Consider the following 19,372-nt stretch of genomic DNA (forward strand, 5'->3'; position numbering starts at 1 on the left):
AGCTGCTGGGGCTGGAGTGTATTTGCTATTTGGGCCAATCCTGGGACATGAGGCAGGGAGAGAGCTGCACATAAAAAACATCAGCCACATGTTCCCATTTTATACATGCTTTCTGGCCTGAGGCACCTTTTGGTGGTAGAGGCGAGAATGGTATGATGTAATTTTCCAGGACTGCTTCCAGTTCAGAGCACAGCCCTGGATCCAGTTGAACCACAGATCACCCTCAAGCTAAAGAACACATTTTACAAAAAGGCTTTTAGGCAGGACTGCAGTAGGTCCATTAGAGACAGTTGAACATGAGATCACACCTTGCCCACACGCCAGCACAATAGATAAGCCACAATTTTAAACGATTAATGCAAATGACTCTAAATCAAGGGTCTCTAACCTTTCTGTTAGCAAGAGCTACTTGAAGTTAATGACCAATAGACAGGAGCTACTGGCGAGAGCTGCTGGGGTGATCATGTCAATGAGTATGATAATATTTACCAAGATTTGTTGTGCAGTTACTTGTTTTTTATATAAAAAAGGAATAACATATTGTTACGCTCACCTGACTCCCACGGAGGCGCAGGTCTGGTTTGGAGTGTTGTTGCTTCTTCTATGGTGAAGCGCAGGACCCGGAAGATGGACTGGACCGGACCTTCGAATCTGGCTTGTCTGTCTCGCAGGAATATCTTTCTGTATGTGAAAAGGGAGTATTAACAATCTGCGGGAGAAAGTATAAGCCTCCCGCTCCCTTCTCACCCCTATACGAAACCCTCCTGCGACCCCCACGTGAAGTCTCACCTTAGGGTTTGAAAGGTTGAGCTCTCCATCCTGCTTCTCATGCAGGGGCGCGTTGTATCCAGTTACTTCACTGGGATTTTGATTGTAAAGGGTTCAAGTTTTGTTTTCCCGGTATAGTACCGTAAGGATTCTGTTAATGAGTATGATTCCGCAATAATAATTGTTCGTTGTCTCTTTTTCAGGTGCGGAAACTATTCCGAGTAGAGCTGTGGAACCGAAGAATGAGACTCTGGTGAGCTTGATGAGAGTTCTCTCAGTGTCCTTGTATCAATGCGCTCACTAACGCTGATGTCTTTTTTCCCCATAGGGGCCGGGGTCCGGGAATGCCTGGATGCGGCACCGACCCGAAACGAAGCTCAATCCAGAAGAAATCAGGTAAGTCTTTAATGGGCGTTTGGGCAATGTCTTTTCATGCGCCCACTAACGCTGATGTCTTTTTTCCCCATAGGGGCCGGGGTCCGGAAATGCCTGGATGCGGCACCGACCCAAAACAAAGATCAATCCAGAAGACATCAGGTAAGTCTTTAATGGGCGTTGGGTAACGTCTTTTCATGCGCCCACTAACCCTGATGTCTCTTTTTCCCCTTAGGGGCCAGGGTCCGGAAATGCCAGGATGCGGCACCGACCCGAAATGAAGTTGGAATAACCCAACAGGTAAGCTTTGTAATGGAAATTAAGGTTTCCTTGTTTTCTTTCCCCTCTCACCTTTATTCTTGTCTTTTTCTCCCTAGGCGCGGTGATGTGGCTGCGAGTCCAGATGTCGCCGTAGAACGTGGTGGTACCTTGTATAGGTGAGTGAGATGCGGCGCTGCAGCGATCGATGCAATGTTCTTTTAAATGGATGTCTTCCTTTTCAGGACCGTCGGCGAGATGTCTCCGGAATGTGGATTTAGCAGGTAAGGACTCTTCTTTACCCTTTTCTCTTCTCTTCTCTCTTTGCAGGTGTTCCAGGATGCTGGCAGGAGTGGCAGAAGACAGAATGCAGAAGCAAACACGGTGAGCATCCAGCTGCTAGATGCAGAACAACGCAAAGCGTGAGATGCTGCTTGGGCGTGGCTTAAATAGCCTTCAAAGTAGTTCCAGGTATGTATCCTTCCTCTCAGGTATGTAATCCTCCCCTGACCACACCCGTGTGGTTAAGTAGTTCCAAAGATAAAGTAGTCCCATTCAGGCCTCAGAAGGCCTGGATGTTGCAGCATGGTCTGCATCAGGTAAGTTAACACTAAGCACCTTTAACACAAAGTCCCCTTTTATGAGCCTGGCGCCTATGGCGCCAGGACTGTGGCCCGATATGAGCCTCGCACCAAAGGCGCCAGGACTGAGTCCAAAGAGCCCCTACTTGAGGCTGTTGTGACTTCCCTTGAAGACATGATGCCTGCCTCTGGGATAGCTGGGTCTTGTCTGGCACCTTGGACGTAGGCATCATGACACATATGCATTTACTATGATATTAATAACTACAAAACATCTATATTTCATTATTTGTATTAGCAGCTGTCTCCTAAAAATTGTTGAGCATATAAGAATTTAGGAAACCAATCGGGACATTCAATGTGAAGGCTGACACTGCATGCTAAACACCAGTGCTCAGTAATCTGGCGTCTAGCTTGAAACAGCGCCAGCACTCAGATGCTGTCAGACGGGATACAAGTTTTGATTTCATGAAGTTCATGTCTGAATAAGGTAGTTTCGCAGAGATAGGCAATCATATTGGCAGATATCCTCCTTGCCATAGTGTTTGCACCTAACTGCACACCTGAAATGGCAGTCATACGTACATCCGAGCCTTGGTTTTCCAACCATCTTAAAGCTGACAGGATGAAAGTGAGACAGGCTGAGCGCAAATGGTGCAAAACCTATGATCCATATCTCAAAGTACTATATAGGTCATGTCTAGTAGCCTACTCTGTAGCTGTTAAAGCTGCAAAAAAAAAAAACGGTATGCATCTGAGAAAATGTAAGCTGCTCTGTGTCAACCAAAAGCTCTGTTCTCAGCAGTTAAGTCTCTTTCTGCATCAGACAAACTTACTTCGAGTGTTAGACCCACACAGAAATTGTGTGATGATCTATATCATTTTATTATTACTAAAATCAGTAATAGCCGTCAAAACCTCCTGAATGCTGTTAACACCTCCACTAGTAATGAGGACTGCTCAAACCAGGCTATGGATTTGGTTGGCTCTACGAAGTGGTTGGCGTTTTCTATTTTTTTGGAAGAGGTAGTTCTGGCTGTTATTCAAAAGATTAAATCATGTTCTCTTTCTGATGCCATCCCCATGGCCATTATGAAAAAGATCGCTCCTGATCTTTTGCTGGAAATTACAGCTGCTATCAATAACTCATGTCAGTCGGGGTTAGTGCTGCCTGAGTTGAAGGTTGCAAGCGTGATCCCACTTTTAAAAAAGCCATCACTTGAGCCTACTGTCCTTGCTAATTTCCACCCCATAACTCTTGTTCCCTTTCTCACTAAACTATTCGAGACCGTTGGAGAGTGGATAGGCCACAACTGGCTGAAGTTGAACGGACACAAGATGGAGGTTCTGGTTGTAGAATGCCCCCCAGATCCTTCACTTTGGGTGTCTTCTTTCTGGTCCTCTTCTCCCGGTCCCCTCCCCGTTCCTGCGTGGAAGGTGAAAAACTTGGGTGTAACACTATCGGCTTCTTTGTCTATGGACAGCCAAGTTGCAGCCGTCTGTCAGGCGGGACACTTTCAGCTGAGAGTTTTGAAGAAAGTGCTCTGTTTGATTCCCAAGCCTTTCCGCCCGCCGGTGGTAGCAGCCGTGATACTATCCCGGTGTCCCCTTTTCTCTCTTCATTTCTTGAATCTTATCACCTCCTCAACCCTGCACAATCCGGCTTTAGACCTGGCAGAGGCACAGCGAGTGTTCTGGTCTCCATCCAGGATGATATGGCCAGGCTGGTGGACTCAGGTGAGGTGGTTGCCCAGATTTTATTAGATCTCTTAGTGGTTTTCGATAATGTTGACCACCCCATTCTGTTGTCCCGTCTTGCCCAGATGGTCAGGTACTAGCCTACTTCACCTTGTTCCTGGCGGATTGGACTCAGACTCTCTCTATGCCACCTTTTCTATCGGCCCCTTGCCATTTTAGCTGTGGAGTTCTGCAGGTTCCTCCTTGTCTCTGATTCTATTCAACATCTATATTTGGGCACTAGTGTGTCTCATATGCTCCTTCGGCGTCAGGTGTTATTCCAACGCCGACGACACTCAAATCCTGATACGTTTAGATCTCGATCATTCTGAGATGTCATCGTGCTTGCGAAGATGCCTGACTGCTGTTGGAGAGTGGATAGGCCACAACTGGCTCAAGTTGAACGGACACAAGATGGAGGTTCTGGTTGTAGAATGCCCCCCAGATCCTTCACTTTGGGTGTCTTCTTTCTGGTCCTCTTCTCCCGGTCCCCTCCCCGTTCCTGCGTGGAAGGTTAAAAACTTGGGTGTAACACTATCGGCTTCTTTGTCTATGGACAGCCAAATTGCAGCCGTCTGTCAGGCGGGACACTTTCAGCTGAGAGTTTTGAAGAAAGTGCTCTCTTTGATTCCCAAGACTTTCCACCCGCCGGTGGTAGCAGCCGTGATACTATCCCGGTTGGACTATTCCAACTCTCTGTACTTGGCCCAACCAAAAGGGCTCATTCGGAGATTGCAGCATCTGCAAAATGAGGCTGCCAGAGTGGCAACGGGTACCCCTTATGGGTCCCATATATCTCCGGTACTACGATCCCTTCATTGGCTACCGGTGACTCAGCACATCAGGTTTAAGGTTCTATGTATTGTTCATCAGGCTTTACATTATCAGGCTGCTGAGTATCTCTGGGTCAAGTTTGCACGTTATCTTGTGAGCCACCGGTTGTGTTCTGCGACTGCTGACCTGCTTATCGTGCCTCCTTATCGACGCACGCGGATAGGAGGCCGAGCTTTTTCTATAGCAGCGGCCATATTATGGAACGAGTTGCCGCTATCAATAAAGAAACTCACTAATCATCTACCCTTCAGAAAGGCCGTTAAGACGCTCCTTTTTTAGACTGGTTAGGATTTTGACATAGACGCTTGCCTGACTCTCCAGCGCCAAGATACCTTAGGGTGGCCGTGCGCTTAAGAAATACTTATAACATTCAGGGAAGTTTTTAAAATCTCTTACATCAGACTCAGTCACGGGAGTCATTGCACCCTTCACAATTACACTATCTATGAAAGTACATTTGTTTTTTTATCAATTAATTAGGAACTTTGAAGGATGCCACTGTAACAGAATTTGCATTGCAGCATTTAGTTTATCACATTTTTAGGATCAAATACAGCTTTATCCACTGAATTTGACTTGGTGGACCACAAGACACTACGCCACCATCTCTTCACTGCGGCCAACTTCTCCCCCAAGGCTTGTGCTTGGATCACCTCTTTTTTACAGGAATGGGCTATGAAAGTCTTCTCTTACTCAGCCTCTGCCACTCCAAGTCACCTCAAAAGCGAAGTCCCACAGGGTGCATTACGCTCACCCTAGATAATCTATTCACAAGGCCTCTGTTTAACATTCTGGACACACTGGGCATCTCAAACAGCAACTATGCAGATGACACCCTGGTGCTTCTCCCCCTCTCAGGGGATTCCAAGTCCAACATGAACACCCTCAATTCGATTTACTGAACAATCCAATCCTGGATGGCAGAAAATTGGCTACGCCTCAACACTAAGAAAACTGAACTTTTGTTAATTGGATCTCCAGTCACCTTGGGTAAACTTGACAAACAGTACACATCATTCACCATTGACAGCGTACCTACCTCAGTGTCTCAAACTGTCAAGACTCTTGGTATCTATCTTGACTACAATCTTACCATGGACAGACAGGTGAATGCCATTGCCTCATCCTCAGTGTACTACTCCAAACTGATTAATGGAGCCAGAACCTTCCTATCTCAACAGAACTGCCTCACTATTGCGAGGGCCATAATTGGATCAAGATTGGATTACTGCAACGCCCTCTCTATAGGGACCTCTGGCAAGAATATCGCCAAAATAATTGGTACAAAACAATGCCCTTAGGGCCACCACCGGGATCTCTAAATAGGACCACATCTCTGGGGTTTGGAGGCAGGTTCATTGGCTCTCAGTTAAAGAGAGAATTTTCTTTAAAACCCTTGCCCTTACGCATAAATGCGTCCATGACCTGGCACCCCCTTACTTGGTCCAGAGAATAGCGAAGCCTAGTTCATCTAGGCCTACTAGGATGGCCTACACCAATAGGATCTCCTTGCCTAAGACCCGGAGAATTTGTGCAGGTGGCACCAGTTTTCCATTCTTGGCTGCCTATCATTGGAATGCCCTACCATCCCACATTAGGATAATTAACTCGTACATAGCCTACCGCAAAGCAATCAAAACCAGGTTGTTTATATCTTTATGGAGCCTTTACCTGCTACCTTACTGTTAGTTTGCTTTCTGCTAGATGGTAACATTTGGTATGGAACTTACCTGATATTGCTCTGCATACTAATGTTGTAACTATCTACTGTAATGTGTAACTAAGAAACCTACTATTGGGCCGCTTTCAATGTAACCCTGAACCAAGCCTACTTACAATCACCTGTAAGAGCACTTCGATGCCTCTGGGCTGTAGCGCGCTCCGCAAAATAAAGAAATAAATAAATGATGTGCTGATGATTTGATTATATATACATATGGTTCAATGTTATGTAATATGAATTATGAACACTTTAGCGCAATCATAAGCCTTGAAAACGACGCGTGGTCGAAACATGTGTCGGCTGATTGAGCGCAACTGGCTGATAGAGCGCAACTAATAAATCATTTAATATAAGACTCACTGTGACATAGCTTTCTGTTCAAAACCTATTGTCAGATAAGCGCAAAAGCCTAGTAGACAACCATTTCATGAGAACATTATGAACCTTGTTTTGAATGGGCCCATTTTAGCATAGCCTGCTAAATCTACCATAGTGGAACACTTCTGCGGCCAGATCTGCTAGTTTTTAAATATTTCCAGGCTGCAGTGGCACTAGATCTTGGTGGTCCCTGCGTTCCCATCCTACCACTGGGAAACAAGTGCACAATTATCCCCACTGTGCATACACTTGCAGCGGTGCTCAGTAGTGGTGGCCACCATTTACCACATGGTGTACGTCATTACATGAAATCCGATGAATTTTGCCTTATTCTTTCAGGTGCAAGAATGCAGATGGAATTAACTGGCTTTGGCATCAATATCAGATGTGGGCAGAGATGCAGTCAGTTTCCTTAAACGGTGTGGGGAAGATCGTGGAATGGATTTCTTGCTCAGAGCCCCACTTCATCTGGGTGGAGGTGGTGAGGGGCAATGTGATGAAACAGCCCCAGAAGAATGCAAATAACAGTAATAATTTTAATAATATATGGGATAACCGAGGATATTGCCAAGGAGTTGTGTGGCGAAATAGAGCTTCTTTATAAGGTTACAGAACTGCTAGCTGACTTGCAATTTTCTTTTTATGTAAAGTAGGTGGTAATGTGTTCGTTATAATACATGGCCACACACTGTCAACGGCAACATGCGCGCCTTGGAAGCAAGACTACACGAAGCAACACAGGTTCCAACCCCGGGTCTGCGCTTAGAAATGCATGTTATAAATACGCAACCAAGACAAAAACAATTAAGCAACCAAAAAATAAAACAATTCCTGCAACAGCGCCTCCATGCCTGTGGGCTGTGTGAGTGCTTTAAAATGTAACTAAGTGAGTTCATATAATGTAAGAGATCTTCCATTTCCAGATCCATATAATCTGTTTGGAATTAAAAAAAGCAAAAATGCAGTTCCTAACGTGCATCACAAAAATAGTTCAAATGCATTGAAAACAACTTTCATTTTGTGCTTTAAAATAAGTGACAACATGCAGATTCTTTCTCATATGAGTTACACTGCAGCAGTGCACACATTGCATGTTCGACTGTAAAGAGTTCCTTCACAACCACGACTGCAATGTTTCACAGAAAACGACTCTGCAAGCAAGGAATTTGAAAAGCTTTTCACAGCTTTAATTAACTGCTACATTTACAGCCGGAATTGCCTCTGCTGGCTCAAGCAGGAGACATTGTAACATCACAACTGAAGCGTAATAACTGATTACAGAGCAGTCGTGATGTCATGTTCTTATTACAGGTCATCTGCGATGTCACAACTAGCCTGTAATAAGAAGATTATTTACAGGCTTTTCTGCGGATATTGCAGTCTCCCATGTATTGTCATAATAATAGTTATTATATCCAGTGAATTACAGCACAAGGTTGCAGGCAGAAATGTTGTCCATCACATTATCATGCAATCAATACTGATGGTAGTGCACAAACACAGGGCTGATTGCCCGTGGCTATTTCTTAACAATCCTTGCGCAAGAGGAATACATTTCCTTAATTTGCATGGACATGACACTATCCTTATGAATCTGGGCAACTGTTAGAATATGTAAGTTACACCATGTACTTGAAGCCACAATGGGCTCATAGGAAGGCCCATCATTGTATTGATTCTAAATGTATGCACAGAAAAAAACATGAGTTCTGTAATATGTCTATCCCTTTTACCATTTTAGCAGACAGAGGTCTGTTTGCTTGTACTTCCTATGAAACATGTTATTTAAAATAATTCATATATTTGAGGGTGTTTCACACCTTTGGGCGTTTTAATGTTAATGGTTGGTCATGCAAACGCACCTGGGTACACGTGCTCTTTAGTGTGGAGGTGTATGTACATTTTTTTGTGTGTGCGTTCGTATGTCTGTGTGTGCGAACAGGCTCTTTTGTGTGTTTCTACGTATGTGAATGCAAATGTGTATGTGTGTGTGTGTGAGTTTGTGGGGGCCAGGTGCTGATACGGTTTCCTTTCCAACTTGAGCGACCTCATATCTCTGTTTCCTCCCCTTTTCCCTGCCCCATCCACTTTGCAAGCTATTGCTAAGATGGGGATTGAGAGAAACCGGAGTTTCGGTGGATCTCTGCTACAGCCTCCCCCTTTCCTTCTAGACCAGTACAGTAAAGTTGTCAGACACCAAGTGGGGTTTGGATTGCATCCTCCCTTTTTTTCAGCCAAGTAAAAGTAAACAGGATTTCCCAAATGGCGCCTCCAGGACGCAAGGCATTTTCCAAAGCTGCCTTTGCATTTCACTATCAGAGTGTGAGAAGATGCACTGAGTGTAATGGGGGCTTCTACTGCCTTTGAACAACAGCTAAGGAGTCCTTCTGAGAACTACAGAAGCCCTTGAAACATGGGAAAAGGAGACCTGCTATGCAGCAACCCCGGCAGACTATCTAGGGTCAGTTCTAAAGATCCCAGCACTACCTACCCTTCTGCTGCTGCAAGAACACCCCACCTAGGAAGAGGGGAGGAGGGTGTATGTTCTTAGGCACCAATGATTGTGGTGCTCATTAAAGGTATGCCAGAGGACGCCTTTGTCAGACATCTGTTTCATTACAGTAGTCATGTCGAAGAAGGCTGTTAACAGTCTGAAAATAGCTGAATATGCAAAGTGTCATGGCAGTATTTGTGCTCACATTTTTTTTGTGAAGATAAGGAATATCAATGTTTCGATTAAAAAAGGCCTTACGCTAACACATTTACATATGGCAGATGCATTCCCATGAAGGGTGCCTGTACAATAGCATACAGATGAGAACAACTGGTGAGCCAGTTTATGAGGGTGTAAATGGGGACAAACCAGGGACAAAACAAAGCAAACAGAAAAATAATATATATATTTAAGAAGACAGGGGACTTACAAAGGTATCATTCCCCTAAGGGGGCAAGTGTTTCAAACTAAAGAAGAGTATTAATTAAATATACAAAATTACATTATTAAGCATCACTGGAGGCAGTGATGGAGTCGGGTAGGGAGGTTGGGAGAGAGGATGGGGATCTCCCTCTTTAGCAAGTAAGTGAAGTTTAAGCCAAGCTTTGAAGAGATCCACAATTGGGCTGGCTTTGATTGTTAAGGGCAGTGGTTTGCAGTGGAGTGGGTCGAGTAGGGAGAAAGACCAGAAGCGAGAGGAGGCACAGGGAGGGTATGTGACAGTGAGTTTGAGTGCAGAAGTAGATCAGAGGGAACGAGATGGTCAGCAAACTGAGATACAATCATACAGGTACTGAGGCGCAAGACCATTGATAGCTTTGTAGACTGTGAGAAGGAATTTGAAAAGACAGCAATTGTGCATGGAGAGCCATCCAACATGTTGGTAGGTAGAAGTGGGGGAAGATCTGGGTAGATTACAGATACTGTAGGTTGCAAAGTTGAGGACTTTGTCTAGAGGGAGGAAAGAGTAGATAGGAAGACCAGGGAGTAGGCTTGAGCAGTAGTCAAGTTTGTTGAGCACGAGAGTGGAGATTAGAGTTTTTGTAGAGTGTTTAGTAAGAAAAAGACACATTTTGGGGATAGTGACAAAGTTAATATGAGTAGCAGTTGCAGTGGTTTTGATTAATTGCTACAGTCGTAGGTCCCTATCACAGAGGACCCCAAGATTACGAGCGTTGGATGAGGGAGTAAGAAGGTCAGTCGGTAAGGAGATAGGAGAGAGGAGGAGTGGTATTGGATCCTGGTAAAAAATGAGACAGTTCCCAATCCGGTCTGAGATGGCTGGGGTGAAGGAGGCAAATGATACAAATATCTGAGTGTCATCAGCAAAAATGTGATTTTGAAAGCCAAAGGCTGAGATATGTCATCCTAGGGCAGAGGCATAGAGGGTGAAGAGGAAATGTTTAAGGACTGATCATTGGGGGATGCTGATGGGGAGAGCAGTGGAGTGAGAGGTTTGCGAGTTCCAAGAGATTCTAAAGAATCAACCTTACATGTAACAGGTGATCCAGGCAAGAGCAGATTTGCGAAACTCAAGGTCCTGAGGAGTGAGAAGGAGAGAGAAGTGGTTGACAGTGTCGAAAGTGCAGAAAGGTCAAAAAGGATGTATTTTGAAGAGAGTTTGGAGTGGTGAGCATTCAAGAGAAAGTTGGAGACATGCATGAGTGCAAATAGGTGGAGTGTTACAGAAGTACAGTACTGAAGGGAAAGCAACCAACTGTACAACCCCAAGAAGCATTGCAATTCCACAACTGCCACAACAGGATACACCTTCATGATACATGTGTGGGAAATGGGAAAATGTCATTCACAAAAATTGGGTCCCCAAATGTGATAAGGCAAAATAAAAATCCTAAACACAGAGTGATAGAGAACAGCATTGTTAAGTGTTTCATGAATATGAAAGACTGCCAAGAATACTTAATAAAGTTAATATTTGCACTGGTAAACCTACATTGTGCCTAGTAAACAAACCCAAAACAGAATAAAAGAACAAAAGTGTGAAATGGAAGAGGTACCATTGTTGATTTCAGCAGTTCCTCTAAACTCTAAAGACACTATAAATCTGAGAAGAAAAAGGGTCAAGAATGTCTTTTTGAACCACTGCCACCAATGTCAGGGTGTCCATTTCCTGCTCTGGTGGACGTCCTTGGACAGTTACTGCCAAGTGCCAAATGCCTGCCAAAAAAACATCAGGTCACTATTTTCTCCATCACCATTTGGCCTAAGCGGACTCTTGGGGTTGCCGCCTTGTCCAACAGCTCAATCAGTTGTCTGAAGAACTTAGATGTTCTACTGCCAAATGATAATTGCCACCTAGAAGAAACGCTAAGACTCAATTGCAGGAGAGTCAGAGAAGAAGCAAGAGCAAATTCCAACAGTATCCAACAGGCAGCCTCAATTGGGAGAAATGCCATTGGCTTCTTTGCAGAAGAAATAACAGGTCACAAGTCTAAGCTTAGCAATGGTGTCTCCAGGAATTCTGCACAATGAAGATGCTAAGGGGATAAACATGCAAAATGTCAACAAGCAACAAAGGCCAAGAACACTTGGACGCCATCTGAGAAGATATTTAGGGAAAACCATTAGTTACCTCTGAAATGTCCTTCAGAACGTTAATCCACCCAGCAATATTATCTCATCCATGTTGAGAGGAGGTATTTATGCAGAGTGTGGCCTTCTTGGTTGTTATTACCTGTGCCAGATGCCATGGGTCATTGGCAAGGGGAGGGTGAAAGCACGCTTTCTTTTTAGGTCATTGCCCTGAGTCCTGGCCGTGAGGTCAGAAGGCAGAGCTCTAACCTCAGGTGGATATTGAGACACCAGACTTGGATATGCCTGGCAGAATGGCTTCTACCAGATCATAGAAAAACGGTCTGGAGGAACACCTTTAGGATGCAGGAACTATGTTGAGGGCCTGTGTAGATGAGTTTCCAATATAAATCGAAAGTGCAAATAAATAGATCCCAAGGAAATGACCTGATCATAACTCTTCATAGGTATCATGTCACCACCAGATGTAATTCCTGCTAGTCAGTTGGGGCTTTGGTAGAATGCCCTTGAGTGGTCCGGTCCACATAATTGTACCCCTACCTAAAAGCTAGTATCTGATGTGGAGTTCAGTGAAGAGGCCTCGTGTTCTGAAACTGTTGCAGCACTATTGCTAAGTCTGACTGGAGTATCATTAAGGGCAGGTGAAGGTCATAGCTACCCATGTCTAAGAGGAGATAGAAATCATGGTGATGTGAGAATTCTTATGTGTATTTAAAGCGATCCCGGCCGCGAGTGAGGATGGCTTTGAGGAAGACATTATTTTGTGTCTAGAGTGGAGGACAGCAGTACAATTGCATGCTGCACTTTTTGTCCTGTCCGTGTGCTAGACTTATATGAGTAAAATATGTCTTAATACAGGGTTTAATAGACTTAGGGATCTGGAGCAGGAGTTCACATCCCATCAAAGATATCTTTTAGCAGAAGTCAAGGCTCCTTTGGCCTTTCCAATATGGACCCTACAAGAAAGACTTGAATCAGATGCCTCTCCTTTTCATCTCTGCACGTGGGGACAAAGCCAAAGCTTGGAGGTAAACCTATGGACTTGTGTGTCTGCTGGGGTGGTCTGGTCTCAATCCCTTTGAGCCAATGAGATTAGACAGTGGAATTAGAAGCTGAAAGGAGGCTGAAGTAAGACTCCACTTATCCTTTGGGTTTCCCTGGGAGAGATCCCTCTGGTAGATGTATGCAGATGACCACCCATTCTATCTGTGCTGCTGCTGGAGATTCCTCGAAAGACTTGTGGGTCACTGAGGGTCTTGCGCATGTGGAAACCTGGTTTGGGATATTTGTAGGCTTTGGAAGATTATATACACTGATTATTGAACTGTGTATTGGGCGTGTTAAATGTTCTTTACTTTCTAACAACACCATGTTTGGTCAAATATCTGCCGCCTTTGTTGCTTATCATTTATATTTATGAGTCATTGAGATGTTTAAATGGCCTGCCCGCTCGAGGACTCCAACACGGTGACTGTGGTTTAAGGGCACATGCGTGTGCCGTGGTTTCATGTCTGTAAATTATGGACCCTCGCAGAGGAATCGCTGCTTGTGAGCATGAAAAAGGAATGTGGAAATGAGGAACCATCTGATCCTTGAGTGTCCAGAGCCCACTCTAGCCAGCCACGATGGATTTATATACGGGCTTTCAATGAACCAATCTGAAATATTGTGGTGCCGCTAACTTGCAGGCCCAAACAATCCTATAACAATTGCCTTGTTCACTTTATCAAAGCACTTTACGCTATGCGAGGAGGGACATTTATAGAGGCATCGAGATTGTAATTGGTTAGGCAAATATTTGTTATCTTCTCGATACAGCCTATGATAAATGACAGATGAATTGTTGTATACATACTTTTAGCTAAGTATGTATACACGATTTAAACTTTTAGTCCAATTTATTAGAAATAATGTTCTTTTTTCTTTTTTTCTTTTTCTTTTTCTTTTTCCTTTATTATGATCAAAGTGGTTTCTTTCTCTTTTATATATAATTATGTGTAAGGTTTTGCAAACTAAATCACAGTAAAAAGCAAAACAAAATTACAAAGTGGTAAGTTACTTTATATCAGACTTCATTGTGGTGTTAATATTGATGGATATGTATAGGGGACAGGTGGTATTGAGGGGTGATATTGAGGTGGTATTGAGGGGTGAGAAGGGTAGTGGGATGTGGGTTGTGTGTGGATACCCCTTTAAAAGAAAAAGAAGAAACCCACGATGGATCGAATGCATGCATGTGTTACCTGCAACTCTATGCCAGCCCATGCCACCTTCTACACCCTACCATTGAAGTGGTCTAATTCACTGCTGCATGGCTGAGTGAGATGTGAAGAATCATTAGGTCAGTCATAATTTGGCGACCTTGCCAGGTTTTTAGCAATCTTCTTAAAATGTTGATCAACCTGAAATCGTTAAAAGAAAGTCTCTTTTGAAATCCAATTTATTTCAGGAGGTTCCTTCGGGGCAATCCCCTGAAGATATGGTGGGGCGGCCCCTGATGCACCTCGCTGCTGCCAAGCAAGCATCCGGAGAAGCCGTGTACTGCGACGACATCCCCCGCTATGAGAACGAGCTCTACCTAGCGCTTGTGACCAGCACCAAGGCTCACGCCAAAGTCATGTAAGGACAACCTTATTGCTGTCATATCAGTCTGCCTTCTGCTGTGATGATGATGAAAGTATACTACTGAAAAATCAATTTACATTTCCAGAAAAACTATTATGTAAAGTAGCAGTAATAAGCACATTAAACTTCTTGAACAGTGTATTAGAAAAAAAAAACAGACTGTCTCCTCCTGGTTTATATGAAATGATTCATGTAAGAATCAAAAAATGCAAAGTTCGAAATGCTTCGGTTATCTACATCAGATTAGGTACTTGGTCAAATAATGAAGTAATTAATCAACAGTTTTAGATAACACACATTAAATGCCATAGGGTTTGTTTTGGTAAGACATGGTGTTTTTAGATATAAATATGCAAACACTTGCTTTTGGCAGAGTAGTGGTTGCCCTCCTTGTGTAGCTGTAGGCATCTATTCTATTCTATATATGGATAGACTGCTAGGGCATGAACCTACATCACAGCACATCTGTACCGTGCCACGCATCACAATGCAACATGTTACACATTAGCAGTTGCCTTTCAGCATGGTGGATCACAGCTAGGCGGGCAATCAGAAGACATTCTGTCATTGAGCTCTCAAGGTTACTATCGACCTCTCTTGGAAACGTGCAATCCAAACATTCAACCTTCTGAAACCCTTGTGGTGGCCAATTTTCACAGTTCTGCCAAAAGGAGATATATAGATGAAAGGTAACCATTGGTTGCTCACCCAATGCGGTCCAGACAATAGATAGCAAGGGAAGGACCTGGCGCTAGAGTTGTCTGCAGCCAGTGCCACCATCCTGCTGTAAGCTTCGCAGGCGAAGAACAATAGTCTTGAGGGTTGCCAGAGCAATTACCAATGGTTTAAAATTAATTAAACACCTCCCAGCCATCAGCTCTTTTGTTTTGCTATAGTCACGCCGAGTGGGACGGGGTATGCCCAGACGTGGGTCTTGTGTCTGCTGAGCTTAGAGGCCCAAGCTACTCACTGATGATGCCCAAAGAGGCCGAAACATGTCTTTGGATGCTTGTGGTCTCGTGCAGAATGGATGTGACCAAGCAGTTCGGGCTGGACTGCCCCTTTGGGGGTCAGGACCAAGCCTGATTTGCATATAGTCTTCCCCCTTCTGTAATGGCTTGGCAGGCGAAGAACGATGATCTGGAGGGTTGCCCATTGCAATTGCCAGAGCTTTAAGATTACAATTAAACCTTCCAGCCATCACCTCTTTGTTTTTTTACTGACATCATGTTCTGCTACCTGCATGTAATTAAAATGTTATCCTGCGAGGGCCTTTTTTGGGAGCATTGCCATATACTAAGCCATTAGAGATCTGTGCATGAACTGCAACGTTATAATCTTTGCCTGATAGAAAGGAAAGTACCCTTCTCAGCATTTTCTCCTGCAATGTAGGGAATCCCCACACAGCACTGACTTGGAAGCTCTGCAGGGCATAGAGACAAAGTGGCTAAGAGATTTTTTTATTAATTCTGTTTTTTTATAGGACAGTTGCTACCTATGGAAAACATAGCATCCAAATGAATCTGTAGGCGTGTCAATGCTGAGCCCGAAGGTCAATCCGGAAAGAGACGGTGGGTCTCAATACAAGTCACCCGGTATGGAAATAACGGTGGCGGTAAATCCGCCGCCACCGTTGTTTCCATACCAGGTGATCTCGAGCTCTGCAGGTGGGGGGTGTCATTCCCGCCAGGTCTGACCTGGTGGGTTTAACACCACCCGCCTGCAGGCGGACGTGGAAACACCGGCACAATCACAAGATGGTGCCGGTGTTTCCACTTCCCCATTCCCCTTGAGTCCAATGGGACTCAAGGGGAATGGGGATTTACCAAATTCCGCCTCCAGAATTCCCGGGTCACTGGGGTCGTAATGCCCCGGTAATTCCGGGAATCACGGAGGCGGAATGGTAATACGAGTCCGGCGGTAACCTGGCAGAATTAAAGGCACGGTTACCGCCGGACTCGTAATGACGCCCGGTGTTTCAATGCCTTACTGAAAGTCTGATAATCCTCAACATCTGTGCCATGATCTCCCAGGTACCTTTGGGAAACTGTAGCATCCTGTGATGCTTCTGGGAATGTTGGATATGTAATAGGTGGAATGTGCAACTGACAAGGGTGGAATGAGAATGTCAGTGTTCATCTGGTCAGTTCAAAGGAGCTTGGGACAAGGCCGGTGGGGCACACTGCAGATCTTAAGTTTCTGTACATAAATAATCTTCACTGTCCTCCTGTGTGAAAAGAATCATTTCAGGAACTTCTTCTGCTAATGATTGTGAATAAAAGGGGATAACGTAGAGCAGCTGCGACGGAGCTGATTTGGAGCATACTTAATGATACTTAATGATTTTGGCAAATGTTGTGAAGGGCCTGATGTCCTAGGAAGAGGGCCTTGAACCCAAAGCACTTTGCAGTGGGAAGGCAATGAAGATGTCTCCGGAAAATGTGAGATCTACCTTCGCTTTCCCCTGGAAGATAAGACGTGCTGCAAACCACCTTCTGCGTGTTTAACCCTTATCTTGGTTCCCTCTGCATTCAGCCAAGCAGGACCCCACTGTCTTGATGAATCTGTAGAGTAACATGTGCCATAGAACATAGCGTGTCCCTTGGAAGCCGGATACAACTGTTTGGGCGTCATGGGTGAGACAAGATGGTATATTCAAATGTTACCCACGTCACTGGATCCGATGGAAAATCTCACTTGTTAAGGCTAGAGAAATGCTTAGACAAGCTACTCCCTAGACTTTTTGGAAGAGCGACTGATGACCAATCATGTTCAATACCACTGCACGTCCCTTCCTAATCCTGAGAGCATATAGGAAAATATCGCAGTGCAAACTCCCTGCTGCCCTCGGGTCAACATCTACCTGGAAGGAGTCACAGATGCAAGGAAGCTGTTGTAAATGGGGAGCTGCTTGAACATGAGGCTTTCGTTTTGTTAGAATTTGAGTACAGAGAATAGATGTATGCCTTAGGAGAATAGACCACTTGAATAAATGGAATTAGAGCATCTCTGTTGTCATAGGGGCCGCCGCTTTTGTCATTTATTTTTGAGACGTATTCTTGATTGATAACTAATGTAGATCTCTCAGGATCGGGAGTGATGTGTTCATATGTTTTAGTAGCGGGAGCCCATTGAGGGTCTAAGGTAGAAGGCGCAGGTATCTTTCTTCATTTTCTACTGCATGACCGTGGGCAACGTGGTCTACCAAGCCATCCACAAGGCCTTCACTATGGCTGCAGTGGTCTTCACAGGATTAGAGGACCTGAATGGACTTGAAGTCTTCTCTAACCAGAAGTTACCACTGAGAAGTTTAGAACTGTACTTCCCAGGCGCGGTGATATTGTTCCCTTCCATAATAGGAAACACAGCACCGCAGGCGGGACTGGGCCAACTATTTTGCCATTTCTCCAACGGGGCCTGGATGCTTTCTGATGAGACGTCAGTTTGTTCAGCGGTCTCGAGTGGCACAAGATGAGACAGAAGACAGAGAAAGAGGCACAGTGTTTTTCATGTTCTTTCAATTAGATTCCTAAGCAAACTACTTGTTAGAGGGCACTATCGATGACGGCAGCCAATGGAAACTACTACATTACTAATATTACATTAATAAAAAATACATTACATTAATATTACCTTCTACAGATCCCTTGAACTATTGACCCTGTTATGTATTAAAAATACAGATGACCAGGGCATCTTCGCTAATTTGCATTTCTCATTTGCTTACAGGTCCATTGATACGAAAGGGGCAGAATGTGTTCCGGGCTTTGTGTGTTTTGTATCTGCTAAGGACATTCCGGGGAGTAATGTAACAAGCGAATGTCAAGATGAGACGGTCTTTGCGGAGAGCACGGTAGGCAATATGTTAAACGTGTTTCTGTTTTGGAAAATGCTGCCAACTGAGCTACTGGAGGCAGTGAGAAGCACTGCCGCCATGATATGATATGATATGATATGATATGGCATGGCATGTATAACGCGCCTATACACCATGAACAATGCTTGCCTTGATTGTTCGTGATCTTTGCTATTTGTAAACATTGTGCACCTATTGACGCTTTTAAAAATGCACTTTCACCTGCACACCTGTCAATATTATTCAAGCGCTCGACTGAAGAATATTTGTGTTCTTTATCAGACAGGACCATAGTTCTGAAAATCATATGAAGCATTAAGTGTCCCGTTTCAAAGGTGTCTATAAGCATCTATACATTCCAAGGTGTAAAATGTCGGTTCAATACCGGAAAATTAAATTGTTATGACAAGCAAAAGAGCATGAAATACAATTCACTTTTTTGCCTGACCTTTTGTGCTTTAAACTTTGATTATTAGAATCATGCTTTATTTCAGGTTTGTGTTTTTAGTGAAGCAATTCCTACAATTCTGGCTGAGAAGGGTGTTAGGTCGCCATCCAGAGGGATGTGGCTAGCACTGACCAGGGCTGACATTTCTTGGTAGCGGCTAGCGGTCTTTGAAAGAGATTTGGATGAACCAGGCTTTCTTGGGGTAACAGTACCTTGCAGAATCGTGTTACTGAAAAGTCAGTACTGGTTGTTGTCCAGGGGGATTGTGTAAAATCAAACGGCTGATCCGCGGAATTCCGTCCATGTTCTTCTGAGCACTGACTGGGGTGTGTGCATCACCTCTTTGTGTCTAAACATGGTCATTGAACTTGGTTCTCAGGCCTCCTCCGGCTCTCCACAATGTTTGGTGCAGTTTGGAGGGTTAGTGTCTATGTTCTGAGTTGTCATCTTCCTTGGAAGCTTTGTTAGGTGAGTGGCAGCTGTTCATGCAATCCATAGTGTAGGCCTTTCCAATATGTCTGCCAGTATCGCTTATCAAGTTTGCTTAATATTGGCCTTGGGTTCTGCACCAGCAACTATAGAGGGTACATATAGATATTTCTTGTAAAACGACAACTGGATGGTATTTAAGGGGAGATAATTGTCTCGAAACTCCTCTGTTACTCTCAATTGCTCCTAGCTTCCATGAATACCACCACTAACTTCTGTTCTTTGTATTTGGTTGCATGGTCTCAAATGTCTA

The 19,372-nt window shown here is 44.3% G+C and overlaps 1 protein-coding gene across 2 annotated transcripts in view; it reads left to right on the forward strand.

The window, feature by feature from the left end:
• The window catches only part of LOC138468214 (xanthine dehydrogenase/oxidase-like), a 1,072,878-nt gene that overhangs the window by 681,256 nt on the left and 372,250 nt on the right, over positions 1 to 19,372 (forward strand). For both annotated transcript variants that reach the window (XM_069608673.1, XM_069608674.1), the window contains exons 17-18: positions 14,151 to 14,320; positions 18,056 to 18,179. In XM_069608673.1, the coding sequence (XP_069464774.1) occupies positions 14,151 to 14,320; positions 18,056 to 18,179 (294 nt within the window). The remainder of the gene's footprint in view (positions 1 to 14,150; positions 14,321 to 18,055; positions 18,180 to 19,372) is intronic.

The sequence above is a fragment of the Ambystoma mexicanum genome, chromosome 4q, assembly GCF_040938575.1.
Source record: "Ambystoma mexicanum isolate Mex_15411 chromosome 4q, UKY_AmexF1_1, whole genome shotgun sequence".
Lineage (NCBI taxonomy): Eukaryota > Metazoa > Chordata > Amphibia > Caudata > Ambystomatidae > Ambystoma > Ambystoma mexicanum.